Below are 24,307 nucleotides of genomic sequence, written 5' to 3'. Positions count from 1 at the left end.
AAGTGGGCTCTCTAAGTGTACATGTTGCAAGACAAAGACAGTGAAAATCTTTCTCACATGACGATTATGTCTTTAGTAGTGAGTATGTCCTCTGCAAGGTATAATCTGGATGATACCATCAAGTTTATCTTGGTATATAGGGTCCCACTCCTCAATGACAGTCTCAGTGAGGTTCTGAAGATCAGTTGGATTCGGGCATTGTGCAATGGCCACCTTTAACAGTTCCCATGCATGCTCAGTTGCATTCATGTCTGGAGACAGTGCTGGCCAATGCATTTGGTTGACATTGCATCTTTGAAGATACCGAGACACTGCTAGACTACGGAGCTATCTCGCATTGTCATTTTCAGTATTTCTGGCAGCTGATGTTGGGCATCTGTGAACAGACGGTTGGAGGAAACGATCCAGCATTGAAAGTTGTCATACAAAGATGACCACTGTGAGATCTACATTTTCCATATTTCTCATCTTTCTGTACTTTCTCCACACCTTAGACACATCACTTTGAGTGACGCTGCTGTGTATGACCTGCTGAAAGTAAAGCCACTATCCTGGCTATTAAAGTATTGTATGCCTGTATGTGACATGTTACTGCAGTGCTGAATACAAACTGAATGTTGATATTGGACTGCTTGTGGTGAACCACTGCATCAACGGCATGTTTACATGACTTGGAAATGGCCACAAAGCATGCCAGTAGTAAGTACTGTCCAGTATATGGGCTAATGCATTAATGTTAATGCTGGATAATGCGTGAAGTGCCCAGGTCAGTGAGACCTCTAGTATCGTAGACCAAAATTTTATGATAGTATTGCAAACTTTTGTTGAGCAATGTATATAAATCATTTCCCACAGAGTGTCAGGTATGGAGAAAAATACTGTTTGGTAATGAGAACATTATAATGATGACAGACAAAAATTTGACACAGTTAACAGAAAAATCAAATGAACGTTTCAGAGACATCCACAACTGGTCATTTAAGATTAGAGTAACTTTAAATGTGAAAAAGACAAACTTTATAAACTTCTAACGAAATAAAAATCCCAATAATACTACATTAAAAGTAAACAATGATATAAGAGATTGTGTAACTGATACCATATTCTTGGGGATGAATGTAGACTGTCAATTGTAGTGGACAGAACAAGTGAGAATTTTGGCAAAGATACAGAAAGGAGTGTACAAATAGTAGTAACAGGTAACAGAGCACATGTAAAGAATTACTCAAGTGCTAGAAATTCAGACAGTTCCATGTGAATAAATCTGTCACAACATAAATTATGTATGAAAAATCATAATCTCTACACCACAAACAGAACAATACATGACCATGGAACCAAACCCATCTAAACAGAAGAAATAAGCCAAAAAATAGTGTCTTATACCATGGAATAAAATTGTACCATAGGCTGCCACAAGAAATAAAAGATGTAAATGATCCCCACACTTTTAGCCAAAGGCTAAAAAAATATTTACCAAATAATAGCTGTTAAACTGTAAATGAATATTTAAAATAACTGTAGATGGTAACACAATGTTCAAGAACATTGCTCTGTGTAATAATTAGTCAAAACAATCTCCTTAATTTTTTTTACCATACCATATTCAAACAGAAAACTGTAATATTGTATACCACTCTCAAACAGCAGACGAAAAATCTGAAACATTTAAACATTTTCTGTTACTATTTAAACTGCTGTTCCCCTTTAAAAACAAAAAAATGTATGTAACAACAGAGCAACCTCAGCAAAGAGCAGGAGATAGCTTTTCTCCCTCAGCAAGACTAACCTTGGTAAAAGTGAAAAATTTAAGTACTACTTCACTGAAAAAAAGTCTTCTGATATCTTCATACAATAAAAGCAAATGAATGTGGCAAATAATCAATGCAAAACAGGTAGGAATAGAAGTAGCATTAGTAACATTAAACTTAAAGTAAATGTAACATTAATTACTAACCAAGATGAAGTAGCTGAGAAATTTAGCTCCTACTTTATTGCAACTGTAGAAAAATTAACAGAACATTTAAAAAGTAATTGCCCCCTCAATCAGTCCTCAATACCTGTATCAATACAATATTTTTATCACCAAAATTGAATGCAGAGACAGAAAAGATAATTCGTGGTAAAATAAAGAAAAAAATCAGCAGCAGAAGACATAATCCCTGCTTGTTGCTCCACAGATGCAGCAAACTTATTAATAAAAGCCACTGTCTCATGTAATAAATGCTTACTTTTCAGATGCAATATTCCCAAGAAAACTTAAAATAACAGAAGCTGTATCCATACACAAAAAGGGATCTAAAGAAGATCCCAGCAACTACCATCCAGTTGCAGTGCTGTCTGTATTCAGCAAAATACTTAAAAAAGAAATCTTTCTTCTGCTCAGTTATGTTTCCAAGAAAATAAAAGCACTGCTGTTGCAATTTATGAATTTCTTGTTACTACTCTGCATCTCATTGACATGAAATACCCAGATATAGGTGTTCTTCTTGACCTCACAAAGGCTTTTGACATGGTAAATCACGACATACTTTTGCAAAAGTTCGATTCTTATGGGATAAGGGGAACTGCCCATGACTGGTTCAGCAATTACATCAGTGACTGAGCACTGTGTGTCCACATAAATAGTCAATCAGGAATCCTAGATGGGATGTACTTGTCTACATAAGTCACAAAATGTGGCGTGCCAAACGGCTCAGTTTTAGGTCCTTTATTATTTCTAGTTTACTTAAACGACCTTCTCTCCACCATACCCACTAGTAAGACATTTCTCTTCACTGATGATGTCCTGATCTCAAATGCAGATGAATCTCTCCAGTCAGCAGTTAATAGAAACAGAGCCCAACTAGGTTCATGGCTAATGCAAAAAAAAAAAAAAAAACAGTATGCTTAAAGTTCCATACCATTCAAAACAATACTCCCTGCTTCCTACAGTAACAATAAGTGGAATCAGTGTAGAATTTAATAAATTATATCTGGGTTTGTGACCATATTGTCAATATATTAAACTACAGACAGTTTGGTCACTGTTGCAAGTGACCTCCTTCTGGGTGTTTTTGTTTATTGTTGAATGAGAAAATTTTGTTTCTTATATATACCTGCAGATGTTGCTGTTACATAATTCTGAGAGGCTGTTAAGGATGAGGGAGAGGGATGCTAGAAGTTCTTCATTGGTGTTTTTATTATTTATTTTCATTGGTGGAAACCCAACATTTTGATTGGTGTTTGCATTACTGCTTGTAATGGGTGAAAATCAGCAAATGGAAAACCACGTGGCAGTTGTGGCATGGCATTGTTTTGTTGCTTTCTTGTGCTGGCTGAAGTGTGCCACTACTCTTTGTACCTGCAGCTGCTGTGTTCTCCCGTGCATCAGTGTGTATTGCTTCAGGTGAATTGTCATCCTTTAATGCTGTTATTGCTGGCAGCCGAGACATTGGAAGTTGGTACTTGACTTCTCTATTCATGATGACGGGTTGCTTGGCTATTTCTATTGCCCCTCTAATCTTCCTCCTGAAAGTAAGAGGCTGCTTCAGCAGTGCACAAGCTTCAGCAAAATCAATGTGTTTGCCGCACTCATTCCAGTGTTCTGTCACCACTGACTTGGTGTGTTGTCTTAGTCAGATATATCTTGAGTGTACAGATATCTACAGGGTGGTCCATTGATAGTGACTGGGTCTAATATCTCACGAAATAAGCATCAAATGAAAAAACTGCAAAGAACGAAACTCGTCCACCTTGAAGGGGGAAACCAGATGGCGCTATGGTTGGCACGCTAGATGGCACTGCCGTTGCTCAAACGGATATCAGCTGCATTTTAAAAAAATAGGAACCCCCATTTTTTATTTCATATTCATGTAGTATGTAAAGAAATATGAATGTTTCAGTTGGACAACATTTTTCGCTTTGTGATAGATGGTGCTGTAATAGACACAAATGTATAAGTACATAGTATCACGTAACATTATGCCAGTGCAGATGGTATTTGCTTCGTGATACATTACCCGTGTTAAAATGGACCATTTACCAATTGCAGAAAAGGTCAATATCGTGTTGATGTACGGCTATTGTGATCAAAATGCCCGGCGTATGTGTGTGATGTATGCTGCTCGGTATCCTGAACAACATCACCCAAGTGTCCAGACCATTCGCCGGATAGTTACGTTATTTAAGGAAACAGGAAGTGTTCAGCCACATGTGAAATGTCAAGCACGACCTGCAACAAATGATGATGCCCAAGTAGGTGTTTTAGCTGCTATTGCAGCTAATCTGCACATCAGTAGCAGACAAATTGCATGAGAATTGGGAATCTCAAAAACTTCGGTGTTGAGAATGCTACATCAACATCGATTGCACCCATACCAAATTTCTATGCACCAGGAATTGCATGGTGATGACTTTGAACATCGTGTACAGTTCTGCCACTGGGCACAAGAGAAATTACGCGACGATGACAGATTTTTTTGCATGCGTTCTATTTGGCAACGAAGCGTCATTCACCAACAGCGGTAACGTAAACCAGCATAATATGCACTACTGGGCAACGGAAAATCTATGATGGCTGCGACAAATGGAACATCAGTGACCTTGGCGGGCTAATGTATGGTGCAGCATTATGGGAGGATGGATAATTGGCCACCATTTTATCGATGGCAATCTAAATGGTGCAATGTATGCTGATTTCTTACATAATGTTCTATTGATGTCACAACAAGATGTTTCACTGGATGACTGAATAGCAATGTACTTCTGACATGATGGATGTCCGGCACATAGCTCGTATGCGGTTGAAGTGGTACTGAATTGCATATTTCATGACAGGTGTATTGGTCATCAAAGCACCATACCAGGGCCTGCACGTTCACTGGATCTGACGTCCCCGGATTTCTTTCTGTAGGGAAAGTAGAAGGATATTTGCTATCATGATACACCGACAACGCCTGACAACGTGCGTCAGTGCATTGTCAATGCATGTGCGAACATTATGGGAGGCGAACTACTCGCTGTTGAGAGGAATGTCGTTACACGTATTGCCAAATTTATTGAGATTGACAAGACATCATTTTGAGCATTTATTGCATTAATGTGGTATTTACAGATAATCACTCTGTAACAGCATGCATTCTCAGAAATTATAAGTTCACAAAGGTACGTGTATCACATTGGAAAAACAGAAATAAAATGTTCAAACGTACCTATGTTCTGTATTTTAATTTGAAAAACCTACCTGTTACCAACTGTTCATTTAAAATTGTGAGCCATGTGTTTGTGACTATTACAGCACCATCTATCACATAGCGAAAAAAGTGGTCCAACTAAAACATTCATATATATGCTATAAAAAATGGGGGTTCCTATTTTAAAAAATGCAGTTGATATCCGTTTGACCTATGACAGTGCCCATCTAGCAGGCCAACCATAGTGCCGTCTGGTTTCCCCCTTCAAAGCTAGACAAGTTTCATTCTTTGTAGTTTTTTCGTTTGGTGCTTATTTCATGAGATATTTGGCCCGGTCACAATCAATGGGTCACCCTGTCTCGCCTATATACACTAATCCTGTTCGCACCTGATTTCGTAAACTCCACATACTGGCAAAGCAGCCTCTTACTTACAGAAGAAAGATTAGAAAGGCAATAGAAATAGCCACGTGACCTGCCATCATGAACAGAGAAGATGGGAACAGACTTCAAACATATTGGCTGCCAGGAATAACAGCATTACGGGATGACAGCTCACGTGAAGCAATGCACACACATGTGCAGGAGACCTCAGCGGCCCCAGGTTTACAGAGTGCTGGCATGCCTCAGCCAGCACAAGAAAGCAGGAAAACAATGCCGTGTCACAACTGCAGATTCCACCAATCACAGGTAGCATTGCAAACACCAATCAAAACATCTTGCTTTCACCAAGGAAAAGAAATAACAAAAGCACCAATAAAGAACTTCTAACATCCCTCTCCTTCATCCTTAACAACCTGTCGGAATGAGGTAACAGCGACATCTGCAGGTATACAAGAAACATTTTTCTCATTCAGCAGTAAACAAAAACACCCTGAAGAAAGTCACTTTCAACAGTGACCTCAAAATCGGTAGTTTTACATATTAACAATACGGTCACAAACCCAGAAAAATTTTGACTATGACGATGGCCGCGAAAGCCTATGCTTGTAGTGCAGAATCTGTTAACGAGACAAATGTGTTAGGGATTCACATCACTGACACATTCATGTGGAAAAAACACATTGACGTGATTAGTTCCAGTATAAGCAAAGTTTGCTTTGTGCTCTATTCAGTGAGAGAGGAGCAAAATGCCGGCACACTGACATGCATATGTTATACTCTTTTTCCATGCAGTACTATACTATGAAATTATTTTTTGAGTTCATATTACTGACTCAGCAAAACAATTTAGACTGAAAAAAAGTAAAAACAATAGAAATAGAAAACAATTAGAGTACTCCTATACAAACAGCAAAGAGGAACATGTAAACCACTCTTCAAAAAATTAAACATTCTGCCTCTCCCTGGTCAATATGTGTTTGAACTGCTCTGTCTTATGAAAAATACAGCAATAGACTGCACAGGAATATGGACAGTCACACCATAACACAAGGTCAGAAAAATTAGACTATTTCCCCATTCTGCTAAACTGTGTAGTAATAGTGTTAAATGTATGGGAATCAATTGAACACCATCTCCTAAAGGAAGTAGAAAGTATTCCAGAACCAACAAAATTAAAAAATACTTAAGTGCACTCTTATAAAGCATTGCTTCTACAGCATACAAGACTTTCTTGAATGTGACCCCTCACAAACTAAATTATGTGTTTTGATTACCTTTCCAAACTAACCTGTTGTCAGTTAATAAATTTCTGCTGTTTATGACCAGCATTATTATTTAAAAGTATTCTTGTTTTTATATTATTATGAATTCATATATTATATATCTTCAGTGTGATGTTCACTATAAGAAACAATGCAGTGTGTGTGTGTGTGTGTGTGTGTGTGTGTGTGTGTGTGTGTGTGTGTGTGTGTGTGTGTATATATATAATAGAGGGAAACATTCCACGTAGGAAAAATATATCTAAAAACAAAGATGATGTGACTTACCAAATGAAAGTGCTGGCAGGTCGACAGACACACAAACAAACACAAACATACACACAAAATTCAAGCTTTCGCAACAAACTGTTGCCTCATCAGGAAAGAGGGAAGGGGAGGGAAAGACGAAAGGATGTGGGTTTTAAGGGAAAGGGTAAGGAGTCATTCCAATCCCGGGAGCGGAATGACTTACCTTAGGGGGAAAAAAGGACGGGTATACACTCGCACACACACACATATCCATCCACACATATACAGACACAAGCAGGCATATTTGAAGACAAAGAGTTACTCTTTGTCTTCAAATATGCCTGCTTGTGTCTGTATATGTGTGGATGGATATGTGTGTGTGTGCGAGTGTATACCCGTCCTTTTTTCCCCCTAAGGTAAGTCTTTCCGCTCCCGTGATTGGAATGACTCCTTACCCTTTCCCTTAAAAGAGTTACTCTTTGTCTTCAAATATGCTTGCTTGTGTCTGTATATGTGTGGATGGATATGTGTGTGTGTGCGAGTGTATACCCGTCCTTTTTTCCCCCTAAGGTAAGTCTTTCCGCTCCCGTGATTGGAATGACTCCTTACCCTTTCCCTTAAAACCCACATCCTTTCGTCTTTCCCTCTCCTTCCCTCTTTCCTGATGAGGCAACAGTTTGTTGCGAAAGCTTGAATTTTGTGTGTATGTTTGTGTTTGTTTGTGTGTCTGTCGACCTGCCAGCACTTTCATTTGGTAAGTCACATCATCTTTGTTTATATATATATATATATATATATAATAGAGGGAAACATTCCATGTGGGAAAAATTATGTATATATAAAAACAAAGATGATGTGACTTACCATACGAAAGCACTGGCAGGTCGATAGAAACACAAACAGACACATACATACATACAAAATTCAAGCTTTTGCAACAAACTGTTGCCTCATCAGGAAAGAGGGAAGGAGAGGGAAAGACGAACGGAAGTGGGTTTTAAGGGAGAGGGTAAGGAGTCATTCCAATCCCGGGAGCGGAAAGACTTACCTTAGGGGGAAAAAAGGACGGGTATACACTCGCACACACACACATATCCATCCACACATATACAGACACCTGAATATATATATATATATATATATATATATATATATATATATATATATATATATATATATATATATATAGTTTTTTTGTTTTTTTTTGGTCTTTGAATATGTCTGCTTGTGTCTGTATATGTGTGGATGGATATGTGTGTGTGTGTGTGTGTGTGCGAGTGTATACCCGTCCTTTTTCCCCCTAAGGTAAGTCTTTCCGCTCCCAGGATTGGAATGACTCCTTACCCTTTCCCTTAAAACCCACATCCTTTCGTCTTTCCCTCTCCTTCCCTCTTTCCTCACGAAGAAACCGTTGGTTGCGAAAGCTAGAATTTTGTGTGTATGTTTGTGTTTGTTTGTGTGTCTATCGACCTGCCAGCGCTTTCATTTGGTAAGTCACATCATCTTTGTTTTTAGATATATACATAAAAAAACAAAGATGATGTAACTTACCAAACGAAAGCACTGGCATGTTGATAGACACACAAACATACACACAAAATTCAAGCTTTCGCAACCCACGGTTGCTTCATCAGGAAAGAGAGAAGGAGAGGGAAAGACGAAAGGACGTGGGTTTTAAGGGAGAGGGCAAGGAGTCATTCCAATCCCGGGAGCGGAAAGACTTACCTTAGGGGAAAAAAAAGGACAGGTATACACTCGCACACACACACATATCCATCCACACATATACAGACACAAGCAGACGTATGTAAAGGCAAAGAGTTTGGGCAGAGATGTCAGTCGAGGCGGAAGTACAGAGGCAAAGATGTTGTTGAATGACAAGTGAGATATAAGCGGCGGCAACTTGACATTAGCGGAGGTTGAGGCCTGGTGGGTAATGAGAAGAGAGGATATACTGAAGGGCAAGTTCCCATCTCTGGAGTTCTGACAGGTTGGTGTTAGTGGGAAGTATCCAGATTGTTGTGTCTAGACAAGACAGCCTAGACACAATGAGAGGAAGCCGAAAGGCACGCGCTTAAACTCACGCAGGCTGGCGTGAGGTCTGAAACAGGATACGTAACGAATGCTATAAAGAAAAGTACATAGCTTCTGGAATACTTAACTTTAATCCACATTTGTAGAACATCGCTTTTGATGATACATTAATAGAATCTCAATATCAATTGAATACGGCGCCTTGCTAGGTTGTAGCAAATGTAGCTGAAGGCTATGCTAACTATTGTCTCGGCAAATGAGAGCGTATTTGTCAGTGAACCATTGCTATGAACATCGGCTGTACAACTGGGGCGAGTGCTAGTCCGTCTCTCTAGACCTGCCGTGTGGTGGCGCTCGGTCTGCTATCACTGACAGTGTCGACACGCGGGTCTGGCGTATACTAATGGACCGCGGCCGATTTAAAAGGCTACCACCTAGCAAGTGTGGTGTCTGGCGGTGACACCACACAGATAACCCGGACGGTGTAACACTGTGCCAAGATGTGCTGGCCGTGCACCAAGGCATGTTTAGCCACAGGGTGATCCTCATTACCAACTAACACTGTCTGCCCGTGTCCATTCATGTGAATGGACAGTTTGTTGCTGGTCATTCCCACATAGAAAGCTTCACAGTGTAGACAGGTCAGTTGGTAAATCACGTGGGTGCTTTCACATGTGGCTCTGCCTTTGATAGTGTACACCTTCCGGGTTACAGGATTGGAGTAGGTGGTGGTGGGAGGGTGCATGGGACAGGCTTTACACTGGGGGCAGTTACAAGGGTAGGGAAGGTGGTTTGCGGATTTCATAGGGATGAACCAAGAGGTTACGAAGGTTAGGTGGACGGCGGAAAGACACTCTTGGTGGAGTGGGGGGGATTTCATGAAGGATGGATCTCATTTCAGGGCAGGATTTGAGGAAGTCGTATCCCTGCTGCAGGGCCACATTCAGAGTCTGATCCAGTCCCGGAAAGTATCCTGTGACAAGTGGGGCACTTTTGTGGTTCTTCTGTGGGAGGTTCTGGGTTTGAGGGGATGAGGAAGTGGCTCTGGTAATTTGCTTCTGTACCAGGTCGGGAGGGTAGTTGCGGGATGCGAAAGCTGTTTTCAGGTTGTTGGTGTAATGGTTCAGGGATTCTGGACGGGAGCAGATTCATTTGCCACGAAGACATAGGCTGTAGGGAAGGGACTGTTTGATGTGGAATGGATGGCAGCTGTCATAATGGAGGTACTGTTGCTTGTTGGTGGGTTTGATGTGGATGGATGTGTGAAGCTGGCCATTGGACAGATGGAGGTCAACGTCAAGGAAGTGGCGTGGGATTTGGAGTAGGACCGGGTGAATCTGATGGAACCAAAGGAGTTGAGGTTGGAGAGGAAATTCTGGAGTTCTTCTTCACTGTGAGTCCAGATCATGAAGATGTCATCAATAAATCTGTACCAAACTGTGGGTTGGCAGGCCTGGGTAACCAAGAAGGCTTCCTCTAAGCGACCCATAAATAGATTGGCGTATGAGGGGACCATCCTGGTACCCATGGCTGTTCCCTTTAATTGTTGGTATGTCTGGCCTTCGAAAGTGAAGAAGTTGTGAGTCAGGATGAAGCTGGCTAAGGTAATGAGGAAAGAGGTTTTAGGTAGGGTGGCAGGTGATCGGTGTGAAAGGAAGTGCCCCATCACAGTGAGGCCCTGGACGTGTGGAATATTTGTGTATAAGGAAGTGGCGTCAATGGTTACAAGGATGGTTTCTGGGGGTAACAGATTGGGTAAGGATTCCAGGCGTTTGAGAAAGTGATTGGTGTCTTTGATGAAGGATGGGAGACTGCATGTAATGGGTTGAAGGTGTTGATCTACGTAGGCAGAGATACGTTCTGTGGGGGGTTGGTAGCCAGCTACAATGGGGTGGCTGGGATGATTGGGTTTGTGGATTTTAGGAAGTAGGTAGAAGGTAGGGGTGCGGGGTGTCGGTGGGGTCAGGAGGTTGATGGAGTCAGGTGAAAGGTTTTGTAGGGGGGCCTAAGGTTCTGAGGATTCCTTGAAGCTCCGCCTGGACATCAGGAATGGGATTACCTTGGCAAACTTTGTATGTAGTGTTGTCTGAAAGCTGACGCAGTCCCTCAGCCACATACTCCCGACGATCAAGTACCACGGTCGTGGAACCTTTGTCCGCCGGAAGAATGATGATGGATCAGTCAGCCTTCATATCACGGATAGCTTGGGCTTCAGCATTGGTGATGTTGGGAGTAGGATTAATGTTCCAGGCTGCACTGCTTTTGTTTTCTGCCTTCAGCAGTTTTGTGTTCGTAATTTTTTTTCTGGCTAGGAGTACCTTTCCACGAATTTTCCAGTTTTGTGGAAAATTCCAAAAAACCTGCTTCATTTTAAATGTATGCCAAATACCTGAGGTTCAAATCTTTTGACACCATTTGTCACCCAAATGTTTTATCTGAGTAGTACACATTTTTGGGAAATGCTTCTTCATAGCATAATGTAAATAGTACCATGAATTTATGAAGCATTTTGTTAATACCATTTCTGCTCAAATATAGGCCACACTTTTTCCTAAAATTCACTTGAAAAATCATGGTGTGGCCTATAATAGAGATTTTCCCTCTTTGATCATTAACTGTCAAGACATATACACATATCTTTTTGGTTGAAATTAATACCATTACAATTTGTTGCAGTTACTTTTGTAACCCATCAGAGATTTAAGAAGAAAAGAGGAGAAAAACTTATATCTTGTTTGTAAATACATTAGCTTTTTTGAAAAAGGATAGCAACCTTTGTTAAGCAAAACTGTGGCAGCTTATTTGTACCTACTGGTACCTAAATCGACCACAATCACTTTCCATCATCTCAGCATCACCAGTGTCTGATTCTTCACCCTTCATAGATGAGCCAGAATGCTGCTCAGTCTCTTATCACAAAGGCCATATTCAGTCCCATCAACAGTATTGGAAATTCCAATTTTTTTGAAACTTATCAGGAAAAGTTCTTCTGATATGGACCACCAAGCAGCTAGAATTTAACAGCATACTTCTGACAAATGCACATTCCAAATGGCCTCCTGCTGTCAAAGTTGCTTTGTTCATGATATAATTTCTATATAATTGTCTTATGCTAACTTGATGATTAATGCACACATCCAAAGGCTGCAGCACACTTGACATGCCACCAGGGATAATCAGTAGGTCACTATTTCCTTCTTTCAGTATTTTTTTCACTTGATCACCAGTGTGCCCACAAAACCTATCCAAACATTGATCCTGAGCAAAGAACTCCTGACCACTTATTCCACACCACTGAAATCCAATGTAGGACCAGTTCCTCTGTATCCACCCACCATCATGAGCTCTTAGAATAATAGCAGCTGGGAAGCTTGCTCCCATGGGGAAGAGTTTCAAATTAAAAACCAAATACAGTGGCAATTTTCACATCAGCTGTAATGCTCAACATCATTGTACACTGTTGCTTTTCACTACCACATGTACGTATTTGCACACTACGTTCTGCTACATTATTTACCACAGTGCACACTACATTCCCCTGCATTATTTAATATTATTTACTATAGTGCAGTTTGGCATATCAACATAGACTGGTGTTTGGTCTGAATTACCTATTTGGTAATGTAAATAAATTTTTGCGTTGAAGCCAGAGCACATGATGCTGAAAAGATATCAAACTGTTTTCATAAGCTTGAAGCAGTTTTTGCACAACTGGAGCTCTGCAGTGAACAGGAAGATTATTTAATTGCATAAACTGCCAGACTCACCCATATGAAACTTTAAATTTCATTGGGGAAATGTTTTTATGTGCTAATTTGCAGCCTTCAATTCAGTTGTAATGGCATATCCAAATTTTCTGTCTTCAGCTACAAAATCGAGCAAGACTTTTTCTTTGGTTGATATCTGCACTTTTGCTTTCTAAATGAACTTCAACTTTTCAAACTATGTAAGAGTTTTCACTTGCACATCACTGATGAACATGTTTTTCATTAAAATCAAAATTTTGTCCAGTTTTGTGCTTTCTGATAACTTGAACTTTAAATTACACTGTGTAACTAGAATTCTCCTTTCCCGTCACCACTCACAAACCAAATGATCAGTTTTTCTCATGCCCTAAAATCTGAAGTTCCTACCTCTCTTAAATTAATCACATCACCAGATCTCTCAGTATGCAAAACCTGTACTGTTGTTCCCAAAGTACAAAGCATAATATTGTTGCTTTGCTCTGCTCAGTTATGTAAGGCTTCCAGCATAATTTTGTGGCTGTATCATGTACTGCTGGTCCACAATAAGTTGAAGATATGCATAGTGGCTGTCAGGAATGGTAGCAGGTGTGGCTTGCCACAATGCAGGCTATTTGCTATAGTCCTGGCACTGTGCATGGTAATACTTTCCAATCTGATGCCAAAAGTTTATGTGTGGCCTATGTTCACACACAGCCTATATTCATGCAAATATGGTATTTGTTTTGGGATACACTTCCTCCAAATTTTGGTATTGTAACTGAACTGCAAATTTATATAGGTTTGGTTCTGAATAGACCCTTTTATATGCATTTAATGTTGCCAGCTATTCTATGTAAATATCTGCTTCTGTAGGAGATGATCTGATAGGTCTGGATTTTGAACAAGTATAGGGCTAATTGATCAGTACGTTCAAGTAAGTACTGGTGACAATATTTGAATTCATTGTATTGATATTTAAATTCCCATAGATTAGTGTGTTAGCTTTCAACTTGTGTGTTAGCTTTCAACCGGGAACCTCACTTATCAAAATTAAAAAAATGACTGTACCTGCAGAGGCAAAAAATCTGCATGATAAAGACTTTGTTGTACTTCTGGGAGGCGCAAACGACGTCTACAAAAATGAAACGGTGAGTGCAACGCGCGATCTTAAACAGAGTCTGAGGAACCTCACTCACACTAACATAATACTGGTCAATATTCCGCATCACTATGATCTTGTAAGTTGGTCATGTGTTAACAGGGAAATAAAAAAAAGCCAACAATCAGTTTGCAAAAATCTGCAGACATTTTAAAAACATGAAATGCATAGATATAAGCAGTATTGGACGTAGATTCCACATGCAACACGGCTTCACCTCAATGGCTTGGGGAAAGAATATCTGGCAAACCTGATAACCAAGGTAATAAAAAACCACCAAAATAAATTCAAAACCAAAATGATAATTGCATCGCCATCGCTTGACTCTATAACGAAAACACTTCAAAAAAAGGTAAAAGCATTAGAACCATCATCAGCACCAGCAAAACATGTAAAAAAGATGAAATTTTAACAGAAAGAAAAGAGGACATCAATATCAACGACAAAAGAACTACAGTTCCTCATCATCCAAATATTATTTTAGACAAAAACAAGAAAAACGAGAAGACTCAAAGTTCACAAGGAAAAACAGTAGTAGTGGCAGAACCAACATTTGAAGAGTCAGAAACAGCATCACCATTGACAACAACAAATAGAAGGCTGTTGGGCAGAAGAAATGCTGAGCCTCCTTCTCATCTCAACGATTTTTTATGTGTGGGCCTGAAGAAAAAGAAGGGACAACAGTAGATAGTGTCAAGTGTTCCCTCTCCCCTGTCTCAAGACAGACTACAGTGGATTCTCAGTCAGGTAACAGCCCTAATAGAATGAAAAACCTAGAGGAAGGCATCTCTTTCTTTCATCAAAATATAAGGGGCCTCTTAAACAAAACAGATCAACTTCTTATTAACATTAGTAGAAAGGACAGTATAAATAATGCTCAGATTTTGTGCTTAACTGAGCACCATGTTACTGATAAATGTGCCTTGCCATCCATAGTAAGTTATAGTTTAGTAACATACTACTGAAGGGAAAGTAAAGACAAAGATGGAGTAGCAATTTATGTTAAGGATAGTGTAGTATACAAAGCTATAGATATTAAGAAATATTGTGTGGAACAATATGTGGCATGTGCCACAGAAATAATAACTAAATTCTACACAATAATAGTGTTGGCTGTCTACAGGGCTCCTTCAGGCGACATAAAAACTTTTCTGCATTTACTAGAACTCCTTCTGTCAGGGTTACTTTCAAAAGCAAAGGATATTGTAGTTTTCGGTGATTTCAATATAAACTTTGACAGAAAATAAGAATAAAATTGACTTTGAGATTGTGATGACCTTACTTAATCTGACACCAGTAAAACTTCCCAACAAGAATTACATCCGAGTGACAAACTATGATAGACAACATTTTTTTAGATGTAAGTAGACATCAGAATTATACTGTCAGGCAGGTTATAAGTGGGCTTTCAGATCATGATGGACAAATTTTCACTCTTTATGACGTTAATCTGTTCAAAAAAGAATTTCCTCAGTGGAAATTCAGAAGAGTAATGAATGAAGAGGCAAAAGGAACTTTCAACCACAGGTTGCAGCAAATGGATTGGTCTTTAGTATATAGCCATGATGATGTTGATACTAAATTTAACTGTTTTATAAATGAATTCTGTGCTCTTTTTTGAAGAAATATTTCCCAAGAAATGTGTCAGGAACAGTGCTTCCAATTCTGTAAGTAAGCCTTGGATTACAAAAGGTATAAAACAGTCATGTAAACCAAAAGGGAAACTTAAGCTGCAATAAGATTCTGTAAAGATGTGGAAAAATGGAAACACTAAAGATGATACTGTAAAATTTTGAAGAAACTAATACAGAAATCAAAAGCATTTTATTATGAGAAGAAAACAGATAATTCTAACAATAAAATAAAAACAATTTGGAGCATTGTAAAAAAAGAAACAGGAAGAGATACAATAAGCAAAGAAGATGTAAATAAAATCAGATATGAAAGTACCCTAGTAGATAACCCCAAAACGGTGACTGAGATTTTTAATAAACACTTCCTATCAGTAACTTAACAGATTGGTTGCAAGCCCAATGTTCATGAAGGTGTACTCTTTGTCAAGCTGTATATTCAAACACAATTTCAGAAATGCACCTTAATCTTGTAACTGTAGAAGAAATTCAAAAAATCATCATGTCTCTAAAAAGTAAGAACTCTGCAGGGGTTGATAATATATCTAGTAATTTATTGAAATATTCTTGTGTGTGGATAAGGGACATTCTCTGTCATATTTTCAATGCTTCCCTCCAGAAAGGTGTTGTGACCAGTAGACTTAAGTATGCAATTGTGAAGCCCCTGTACAAAAAGGGCGATAAAGCTGAACTAACTATCATCCTATCTCTTTGCTGGCAGCTTCCTCCAAAATTGTAGAAAAGTGAATACATGTAAGAATTACTGATCATCTCATGAGACTGGAGTTCTCAGCAAGAGCCAATTTTGCTTTCAAAAGGGCCATTCAACAGAAGATGCAGTCTATGCACTTGCAAATGAAGTCCTAGAAACTCTTAATGAAAAAATGCTAGCACTTGGTGTCTTCTGTGATTTATCCAAAGCATTTGACTGTATTGATCACCAGATTCTCTTGCAAAAAGCAAAATTAGTAGGAATAAGTGGTGTTGCAGGCAATTGGCTACAGTCGTACCTCCAAGACAGAAAACAAAAAGTTGTCTTGAATATCTCGAGTGGGGTATGTGACGCTACTTCAGATTCTGAATGGAGTTCAATTACATGTGGAGTGCCTCAGGGCTCAATTCTTGGGCCACTATTATTCCTAATTTTTATAAATGATCTACCATCATGTACAAGCCTGCCTTGTAAATTTACGTTATTTGCTGATGATACCACAATTTTTGTGAGCAGTAGAACAGACAACATTTTTGAGGAACTCATTAATCACATACTCTCAGATGTGGTTAATTGGTTAAAAGTGAATGGTCTCTCATTAAATTCCAGTAAGACCAGCTTTATTCAATTCTGTACAAAAACAGAAAGAGAGAGGTAAGTGTGACATGTGGTAATCAACCAATAGAAAGAATGGAAACAACAAAATTTCTTGGAGTGCACATTGACAAGAAAATGAACTGCTCTTCACATATTATTGATATCTGTAAGAGGCTTAGCTCTGCTACCTTTGCTTTATGGGTTGTCACTACATGTGTTGAACCTAACACTGCAAAAGTGGCATACTATGGCTATTTTCATTCTCTCATTGAGTAAGGAATTATTTTTTGGGACAACCAGCCATTAGCAAGGAAAGTGTTCATTGCACAGAAGCGAGCTTTAAGAATTATATGTGGATTGCGCCCAAGAGACTCATGTGGAAACAGCTTTCAAAAACTTAAAATACACACAACTACATGCCAATATATTTTTTCCCTCATGTGTTTTGTTTGTAAAAATAGAGAGAAATTTCAACCAAACAGTAATTATCATGAGCATAACACATGGAGGAAGAATGACATACACAGCAAGCATAGAAATTTGAGCTTGGTGTAAAAGGGTGTCCACTGCACTGGAACAAAACTCTTCATTGCTCTTCCTTCTGAAATAAAGACAGAGATTCATAACAAGAGTAAGTTTAAAAGCACTAAAAATATTTCTGCTAGAAAAAGCTTTTTACAGTCTAGATGAATTTTCAACTAAATAAATTGTAAAATTTTAATATTATATAGTACATGTTGACATAATGCCACTAAGAATGTTATTTAACTTGAGCTCTGTATGTGTGTGCTCTGTATCAGTTTTCTTTAGTGCTTTAATGTATTTTCTTTTTACTGTATTGCTGCTCAAAGATTTCACTGTATAAATTTTTATATAATTATGTACTCAAATGTCTGTATATGCTATAAGATTATCATAATGTATTTGTAAAAACTGACTCATTCCACATCCTTGTGAACCCAACACAGTTTGACCTATGGAACATGAAATAAATCAAATCAAATCTTCATGTTGGAGCTTAAAAAAACCTTAAGATGAGATGGAGGCACTGTTTTCTGCCTGCCACACTGCATATTTCGACTGCTGGTGTGAAGTCTCTGTTAGCAGTAATCTGGTAGTTTCTCTTGTGCACTGTTCCAGGAGATAATTCCATATGACAGCTAAAGAGTAAAAATATAAGAAAGATACCAGCACTCTTGTCTTTGAGTCAGCACATCAAACTGAATTTCCTGATTTGTCTGCATATCTGTTGACCTTATTTTACCTGTGGTTAAAATTTGATAATGATACTTTCAAAATCCAGCTTCATTCTCTCTATATTTGAGTTTGTACCATTACATTTATTAAATGCATTTTTTGAATCTAGTAAATATTGGAATGCTATAAAAAGAACTTCTTTAATTCAGGGTAGCATCAGAGAATGAATTAAATGAATGAATTTTCCAATATTCTTTTGACTACAGGGGCCCTGTAAGATCCTTGCACCTAAAAAATCATTCATTTATCTGTTTGAAAATAAATACGTATACCTGCAAAACTGTCCTAAAGGATTAATTAAACATCTGGTAAATGTTGCAGTTGTTGTGTGTCAGTCAAATGAATAGCCTGAAATTTACAGGTTGATTACATGAGATGCAAAAACAATTATATCCAGCATTTTACCAGAAGGCTAACTTTTTCCCATAATGAAAGAAAGGGGCAGTCAAAATTTTCAGGCCATCATACATATTCTGGACATTGTAGAACATAAATGTATGCTTACTGACTTAGGTTTGTGTAGTGGAACCAGCAAGCAGCATTTTCCAAAACAAAATCCATTTATTCAAAGGAACAGCTTATCAGCAAATAATTTCTCATAATTTCAAAAGAGGAGCAGTTATCACATAAAGTATATTTTTCAACAAGTTGTTACTCATGATACATTTCTAATTAGTATAGCCTGGAAAATTTGTCATCATTCAGTACGCAGATAACAATAGTAACAAATGTTCAATTCTCAATGCCTAATTGGACCTGCAATAGTGTAGGGTGTCCCAGACCTTAAGAGCCAAAATTCAGTACAGATGGCAGAGAGATTAGGAAACAGTAACTGAATATTAATATTTTGGTTTGTACAAGGTCTTGCTCAATGCATATGAGGCTTACATATCATAAGATAGCTGAGAATTTCATCAACACTATGTTTCTAATTTGAAAAACAATACAAAATCACTGTGATATCCCCATGACAGAGTTTATCACTTTTGCCAGTACGTGATGGTTATTTAAGATGGAGAATGACTCATTATAGGAACCTGCATTTGTATTCAGTTTGTGATCATCCACCAGAGGTATATTTTTGATCCTACAAGTTAAGGCACCTTGTGTATGTCTGTGATTTTCAAATGCACTCATATTTTTGCTTTGTTTGTTGCAGTCAGGCAGTATGTGTGGATAATATGGTCTATGTATCTGGCACCATTGGAGTTGACAAAGACACAAAGAAACTTGCAGATAATGGAGTAGTGGGTCAAGCAAGAGCAGCATTTACTAATCTAGGAAATATTCTTGAAGCAGCTGGTTCATCCTTTGGAAAAGGTACTTTGTAACATAAATTAAAATGAGAAGACTTATTGAATTGTATAATGTACCTAGTCTGTAATAAATTAAATAAGGTGAACACAGCATAAACACTAAAGTTCTGTAATAGTGTAGGTTTCTGTGGGCAGGGTCCATTTCAGTAAAATTCTTCAGGGTGAGGCATCCCATCATGCAGTGGTCATATACACATCAGAATTTTTTGAAACTGAGAAGTTGATTGATTGTTATATAGTCAGTAATTTCTTAAATTGTATTGAGGAGGCCAGCTTACAAGATATGAAATATAATCAATATTTATGTATAAAAATCAACAATAGAAAATCCAGGATGGAATAATGACAATATTACAAAAAGGATAGTTTGCTGCTCACCATATAAAGGAGACATTGAGTTGCAGATGGACACAAGAAAAAGACTGCTATACATTTGACCCTTCAGCCAAAATGCCTTCTTCTAAAGTATGTTTATGCTGCTCATTTGCATCAGCGTATTAAATGATGAAAAATATGATAACAGCTACAGTAAATTTGTTTCAGTATATCAGAAGAAATATTTCCAATTGATTTTTAAAATTAGTTTGCTATCTGTGAGTGATTTTTACTTCATTGAGTAACAAAATGTACATTTTTCTTGCAGCAACTTTCAAATGAACTCTAATGATCAGTTTTCAAAGAACAAGGAAAATTAAGGTTTAATGCCCTGTTAACATTTTTTTTTTTTAATTGAGCTGGTTTGGATGCACTTGTAAGGACCAGATTCAAGGATATATTTGCAATGTTTGTTTTACAAAATAATTCTCATTCACTACTTATCAGAAACTCATTTATAAATACAGTAATAGCAATACAGAATTGCACATTTTGGATTACTGTACAATCTACATACACACAGTTTAATTCTACTACATGATACATAAGTACACATTTTGAATTTACTATTATTCTGCGTATACTCATTTTACTTCTGTTACACTGTATGCCAATTCTCAATTTTCTGCTTTTAGCATGAAGAATTCACTGACTGAGTGGAAAGGACTTTCTACAAGGAATAGTTTTATTGTTTGTTTAAATTTATCATTCAAGCTGATGTTTGAAATATGCAGTAGTCAACGGTTTAACGTTTTATTGCCATACATGCAATGTTTATCATGTGTAGTTGTGTTATGTTCAGGAACACTAAACTTCATACTGTTTCTGGTAACTTGACAATGTATGACTTCATTTTTAATGAATTTGTTCTTATTTTCCCAGACACAAAGTAGTAATTTGTATACATGCATTTTGTAGATGGTTAGAATTTTAAGCTGCAGCTGTCTACTGTTCTTGCATTAGCCATTACTCTGATTGCTACTTTTTTCAGTTAATCATCACTCGACTGATCCCATATTTCTTTGCCATAGGTCATAATAGCATCAAAGTATGAGAAATATACCATTTGCATAATGTCATCTGCACTATAGTCAGATTCACAAATGACAGCAGTTTGTGCAGATTGAGAAATGGCTTGGATTACATTGTTGTGGGTTCCAAGCAACAGTTGCGGTATGTGTACACATGTCCTCTGTGCTTGATGTAAACGTGTATCCTGTAAATTATGTCTCTCACTTGCTTGTGTAGAATTTGTTGCTTAGCACAACCATCAACTAAGATACCTTGCAACAAACGGAATAAAAATCACTAAAGAACTCTCTGCGGTCACGATAAATGTTAGTGTTGGGTGCGACATTCACAGCTGATGGCTCAAAACATTACTGAAAGCTCATTGGGTGTCAGAAAATGCTTGTCATAGGTATGCAGAATGAGCCTAAATTTGACCACCATCATTCGTGACTCCAGCTATAGTGTTTTTAATATTTCAGAGAACAAATATGGCAACACTTAGTTTGCTAGTCATGATAGCAATGTAGTCTTCCCACAGTAAACAGTAATCTAAAGTTAGCCCTAAGAATTTTGTTTTGAACTACATTTACATCTTTTTCTTCTATTATTGTTCCTGAACAGTATTGCTTTAGTTTTCTAATTATTGAGAATGAGTCTATTGGTTTCAAGCCACTGAATGATACTTGAGGATCAAATTGCTTTCTGTTGTGATATCTGGGGACTACTCAGGAGGACATCGTTATCAGTAGAAAGAAAATTGACGTCCTGTGGATTGGAGCATGGAATGCCAAATCCTTTAATTGGGCAGGTAGGTTAGAAAAATTTAAAAAGGGAAATGGATAGGTTATTGTTATAGTGGGAATGAGTGAAGTTTGGTGGCAGGAGGAACAAGACTTCTGGTCAAATGAATACAGGGTTATAAATACAAAGTCAAATAGGGGTAAAGCAGGAGTAGGTTTAATAATAAATAAAAAATAGGAGTGCGGATAAGCTACTATGAACAGTGTAGTGAACGCATTATTGTAATCAAGATAGACACAGAGCCCACAGTTACCACAGTAGAACAAGTTTACATGTCAACTAGCGCTGCAGATGGGCAAGAGATTGAAGAAATGTATGACGAGATAAAATAAATTATTCAGATAGTGAAGGGAGATGAAAATTTAAGTCATGGGGGACTGGAATTCGACAGCAGGAAGAGGAAGAGATGGGAAAGTAGTAGATGAATATGGAATGGGGGTAATTGGTAGAATTGTGTACAGAGCATAACCTTGGTTTAAGAATCATGAAAGAAGACTGCATATGTGGAAGAGGCCTGGAGACACTGGAAGGTTTCTGATACATTATATGATGGTAAGACAGAGATTTAGGAACCAGGTTTTAAATTGTAAGACATTTCCAGGGGCAGATATCGCCACTGACAACATTTATTGGTTATGAATTATAGATTAAAAGTGAAGAAACTGCAAAAAGGTGAGACCTGGATAAACTGAAAGAACCAGAGGCTGTAGAGAGTTTCAGAGAGATCATTAGGGAACAACTGACAAGAACAGGGAAAGAAATACAGTAGAAGAAGAATGGGTAGCTTTGAGAGATGAAATATTGAGGGCAGCAGAGGTTCAAGTAGGTAAAAAGGCGAGGGCTAGTAGAAATCCTTGGGTAACAGAAGAGATATTGAATTTAATTGATGAAAGGAGAAAATATAAAAACGCAATAAATGAAGCAGGAGAAAAGGAATACAAACATCTAAAAAATGTATGAGATTTTCACTCAGCAGTGGAGTGTGTGCTGATATGAAACTTCCTGACAGATTAAAACTGTGTGCCGGACCAAGACTCGAACTTGCCTTTGCCTTTCGTGGGCAATTGCTCTACCATCTGAGCTAGCCGAGCACGACTCGCGCCCCATCCTCACAGGCTCACTTCTGCCAGTACCTCACCTCCTACCTTCTAAACTTTACAGAAGCTCTCCTGCGAGCTTCTGTAAAGTTTGAAAGGTAGGAGGCGAGATACTGGCAGAAGTGAGGATGGGGTGTCAGTCGTGCTTGGGTAGCTCCGATGGTAGAGCACTTGCCTGTGAAAGGCAAAGGTCCCGAGTTCGAGTCTCGGTCTGGCACACAGTTTTAATCTGCCAGTAAGTTTCATCTAAAAAATGTGATTGACAGAAAGTGCAAAATGGCTAAGCAGGGCTGGCTAGAGGATAAAAGCAAGGATGTAGAGGCACATATTACTAGGGACAAGATAGACACTGCCTACAGGAAAGTTAGAGACCTTTGGAGAAAAGAGAACCACTTGTATGAATATTGAGAGTTCAGTTGGAAAACCAGTCCTAAGCAAAGAAAGGAAAGCAGAAAGGTGGAAGGAGTATGTGTTTAGAGGGTCTATAAAAGGGCAAGGTACTTGAGGACAATATTATGGAAATGGAAGAGGATGTAGATGAAAATGAAATGGGAGATATGATACAGCGTGAAGAATTCGACATAGCACTGAATGACCCAAGTCATAACAAGGCCCTGGGAGTAGACAACATTCCATTAGAACTACTGATAGCCTCGGGAGAGCCAGTAGTGACAAAACTGTTCAGTCTGGTTAGCAAGATGTATGAGATGGGTGTAATACCCCCCCGACTTAAAAAAGAATATAATAATTCCAATCCCAAAGAAAGCAGGTGTTGACAGGTGTGAAAATTACTGAACTGTCAGTTTAATAAGTCACAGTTGCAAAATATGGACACAAATTCTTTATAAATTAATGGAGAAGCTGGTAGAAGCCGACCTTGGGGAAGATCAGTTTGGATTCCGTGGAAATGTTGGAACATGTGAGGCAATACTGACCCTACGACATATCTTAGAAGATAGGTTAAGGAAAGGCAAACCTACATTTCTAGCATTTGTAGACTCAGAGAAAGCTTTTGACTGTGTTGACTGGAATATCTCTTTCAAATTCTGAAGGCTGCAGAAGTAAAATGCAGGGAGTGAAAGGCTATTTACAATCTGTACAGAAAGCAGATGGCAGTTATAAGAATTGACAGGTATTAAAGGGATGCAGTAGTTGAGAAGGGTGAGAGGTGGGGGCTGTAGCCTATCCATGATGTTATTCAATCTGTATACTGAGCAAGCAGTAAAGGAAACAAAAGGGAAATGTGGCATAGGAATTAAAATTCATGGAGAAGAAATAAAGACTTTGAGGTTTGCCAGTGACGTTGTAATTTTGTCAGACGAGGCAGCAAAGGACTTGGAAGAACAGTTGAATGGAATGGACAGTGTCTTGAAAGGATTATTTAAGATTAACATCGACAAGAGTAAAATGAGAATAATGGAATGTTGTTGAATTAAATCAGGTGATGCTGAGTGAATTAGATTAGGAAATGACACTTGAAGTAGTAGATGGGTTTTGCTATTTGGGGAGCAAAATTACAGACGATGG

General features: G+C 38.3%; 1 protein-coding gene across 1 annotated transcript in view; it reads left to right on the top strand.

Moving 5' to 3' along the window:
* LOC126473364 (2-iminobutanoate/2-iminopropanoate deaminase-like) overlaps positions 1–24,307 on the top strand; it is a 57,697-nt gene that overhangs the window by 6,797 nt on the left and 26,593 nt on the right. The window contains exon 2 of the mRNA XM_050100372.1: positions 19,340–19,500. Within this exon, the coding sequence (XP_049956329.1) occupies positions 19,340–19,500 (161 nt within the window). The remainder of the gene's footprint in view (positions 1–19,339; positions 19,501–24,307) is intronic.

Source organism: Schistocerca serialis, chromosome 4 (assembly GCF_023864345.2).
Source record: "Schistocerca serialis cubense isolate TAMUIC-IGC-003099 chromosome 4, iqSchSeri2.2, whole genome shotgun sequence".
NCBI classification, from domain to species: domain Eukaryota; kingdom Metazoa; phylum Arthropoda; class Insecta; order Orthoptera; family Acrididae; genus Schistocerca; species Schistocerca serialis.
Note: the sequence above shows the minus strand (reverse complement) of the source record. Positions and strands in the feature narration are given on the sequence as shown.